At 41.1% G+C, this 3,306-nt stretch overlaps 1 protein-coding gene across 1 annotated transcript; it reads right to left on the bottom strand.

The window, feature by feature from the left end:
* Positions 1–202: 202 nt before the first annotated feature.
* LOC308492305 (transcription factor BTF3-like) lies at positions 203–691 on the bottom strand (the record flags this gene model as incomplete). Its single annotated transcript, XM_081037158.1, has 1 exon — positions 203–691. The coding sequence occupies one exon, from the start codon at positions 689–691 to the stop codon at positions 203–205; it is 489 nt and encodes a 162-aa protein (XP_080893284.1).
* Positions 692–3,306: the final 2,615 nt, after the last annotated feature.

Here is a 3,306-nt window from a genome sequence, read left to right on the forward strand (position 1 = left end):
TCACCTTAATTAGCTGCAAAGAATTATTTGTGTATAAGCAAAAACTGAAAAGAGCTGCAGTGTCCCAGGGGCTTGGGCTTAAAAATATTAGAGATTGAGATTTTATCAGATCCATGAACAAAATTTAAAAAGCAGTCATAATATAAAATAGCAGCTCCCAGTAATTTCTTCAAGTTTTGTCTTCTTCAGAAGTTGACTCAATTCAGTTTGCTTCATTCTTGGAAGCCTCATCAAAATTCTCCACAAGATCTGGAACTTCATCATCATCATCCTCTCCGGTAGCAAGTGGTGCTTTTCCATCCACAGATTGTTTGGGCAGAGCTTCAGCCAGTCTCCTTAAACTAGTCAGACTGTCTGCTCCGAGCTGGTTTAAGACGCTGGGTAGCATTTCTGTCAGCTGCTTGGTCTCAGCATGGCCTGTGATGGTGAAAGTATTCGCTGCCAAAGAGGCTTGAACTTTAGGGTTGTTAAAGTGGATCACTGTTCCTTGGTTTGTGAACATATTCACCTCTTCAATACCAGAGATATTGTTTACCCCTAACTTCTTTAAGGAGAACTGAAGTTTTTTATCATCTGCTGTAGCTGTTCTGTGAACCACCTTCTTCTTTCTGCGAGCAGTTCCTTTCCCACCAATGCGCACTTGTGCCTGCAGTTTGGCGAGTTTCTCCTGGTTCATGATAGTTTTTTTCATCTTGTTGGAGAGGACACGGGGCTGCTCAGGGGACTAGGGTTGGCGCTCAGGGGGTCTTGGGCAGACCAGCTGAGAGTAAACACACACACACGCGGGGACGCAAGATGCCAGCTCCAGACATTCATTTTGAAGATGCTGGAGCTGAGATGTCATTGGACTGGCAGTTGGACAGATGAGTCTGGAGATTAGGGGAAATGTCTGGGCTGGAGAAATAGACTAGGGAGGTGACACATGTAAATGATATTTGAAGCCTTGAGCACAGATGAGGTCACCAAGGCAGTGATGGCCGTAGAAGAGAAAGGAACAGGACTAAACTCTGGACCCCCAGTGCTGTGATCTTCTCAGACCACACACCCTGCAGACGGCACAGTTCTGGCCCCAAGTCAATTAGGCACGTAGACCAGCGAGTCCCAAACTTCCCTGGGCACAGGAATCCCCCTGGACATCTTGATAAGACTCAAAGTCTGGAGCAGAGCAGAGACTCTGGATTTATAAGGAGGTTGGTGCTGCTGCTGGTCTTCAGATCACACTTTTAGTAGCAAGACCGTCACCAGAATTCCCACAGGGCTGTGCGTCGCCTCACCTGCAGGGCTTGTTACATAAGTGACTCCTGGTCTTGTGTCTGGTTATCTGAGACAGTGGGTCTGGGAGAAGCCTGAGTGTCTGTAACAAGCCCACAAGTAATGCTGGGGCTCAGCCAGCTTGGGAACCTCTGAGGTCAGTCATGGAGCTCAGGGTGGGGAATTGTCTTAAATACACTTTCAAAGGTGTTTTTCCTCAGAAAGGGGAGGACACGTCATCAATTATGAGATGTGATGTTGGGAGTTACATGTTCTCTCTACCATGGGGCAGAGTCAGGTGGGAGACTTAGGAGTGGGTCACAGGTCAGTATAATAAAATCTCTGAATGCTCGCTCCTGAAACTGTTCCCAAGATTGATTTCTGGGAGCAAACAATGGAATCAAATTTTTTCTAATTTAGACATAAGCAGACACACACACACACACACACACACACACGCACACACACACGATGTCAGACAATTAAGTTCAGGAACTCATCCTAGAAAAAGTGCTACATATCTCATTGCTGAACATCACTATGGTCACCTTTGAAGTCCTCCCCCTGGGAAGCTATGCACCGATGCCAGCACCGAGTCCACCCTTCAAAGCTATTCTGGAACTCTTTCTGGAATGGCCATCAGAGCTGTTGTCATATTACACTTGATGTCCTGAATGTGATCAAATGTTTTCCTTTCAATCTTTCCTTTATCTTCGGGTAAAGAAAGAAGTCATTGGGGGCCAGATCAGGTGAGTAGGAAGGGTGTTCCAATACAGTTATTTGTTTACTGGCTAAAAACTCCCTCACAGACAGTGCCTGTGAGCTGGTTCATTGTCGTGATGCAAGAGCCATGAATTGTCAGTGAAAAGTTCAGGTCGTCTAACGTTTTCACGCAGCCTTTTCAGCACTTCCAAATAGGAAACTTGGTTAACTGTCCAGTTGGTACAAATTCATAACAAATAATCCCTCTGATATCAAAAAAGTTTAGTGACATTGTTGCAACAAGTTCAGGAACTTAAATGTCTGACCTCAAACGTGCCCGTGTGTGTGAGTGTGTGTGTGTGTGTGTGTGTGTGTGTGTGTGTGTGTCTGTGTAAAGCATTCTGGCAAAATAGTATTTGGGGAGGCCACAGTTTATTATTCATTCAGAATTCCTAGATTTTCAAATTTAATTTTCTTGTGATAAAATAGTAAAAGTTATCTATTAATAATCCTTATAGTTTTATATATAGTTCACATTAGATTGTACAAATAAATTATATTGAAAGCAATTCCGTTAAATTGCTTTCAATAAATTGAAATTTAGTAAATTTAGTTTTGAGAATTTGTTTTGAGAATCCTTACTTACTATTAAAATAATAAATAAATAAAATAATACTTATATACAATATAATAATACTTATATACTTGTATACAATATATATTGAATGATATAAAGAACATACATTTTTACTTCAAGACTATTAGGAAAGAACATAGTAATAATACAAAACTACCTCATTGAGTGTATGCTACATTTCTTTTAGAGAAAGGCTTTTAAGACATTCTAAATACTGCTTCTAAATACTAATACACTCATTTCCATAGCCTTTCATATTTTATTGTAGCTCTCAAATATATAACCTTTGCCAAACACCAAGCTCAGTTCAACATTTCTCAGTGATAATACTAAACTCTCTTTTAATCTAATTCCTTAACCTGTATCATAATATCCTTATTGTCCTGCTTTCCTGCACCTGTTGGTAATTCCCAAACATTCAACTATCAGGTGGTCAGTTTGTTAGCTATGAGGGCATTTCATCTTACTGTGGGTACTGTTTTGCCCATTGCAAGGTATACTTTTTATGGGCAGGCTAACGATATTCATGGAAACAGTCTGCCAGACAACTAGGCTGAACATTGCAGCAAATCTGCACCACTGTGCACTGCCATCTTTTGACTACTCTGAGATAGAAATACAAGTTTTAAGGACATTTCCTACGACCTTACTGTGTAGTTTATGTAGAAAATTGTTTTGGGATCTGATTATTTAGGAGGATAGCTCACAAGAATGTT

This window comes from Rhinolophus hipposideros (genome assembly GCF_964194185.1).
Source record: "Rhinolophus hipposideros genome assembly, chromosome: 3".
In the NCBI taxonomy this organism is placed as follows: domain Eukaryota; kingdom Metazoa; phylum Chordata; class Mammalia; order Chiroptera; family Rhinolophidae; genus Rhinolophus; species Rhinolophus hipposideros.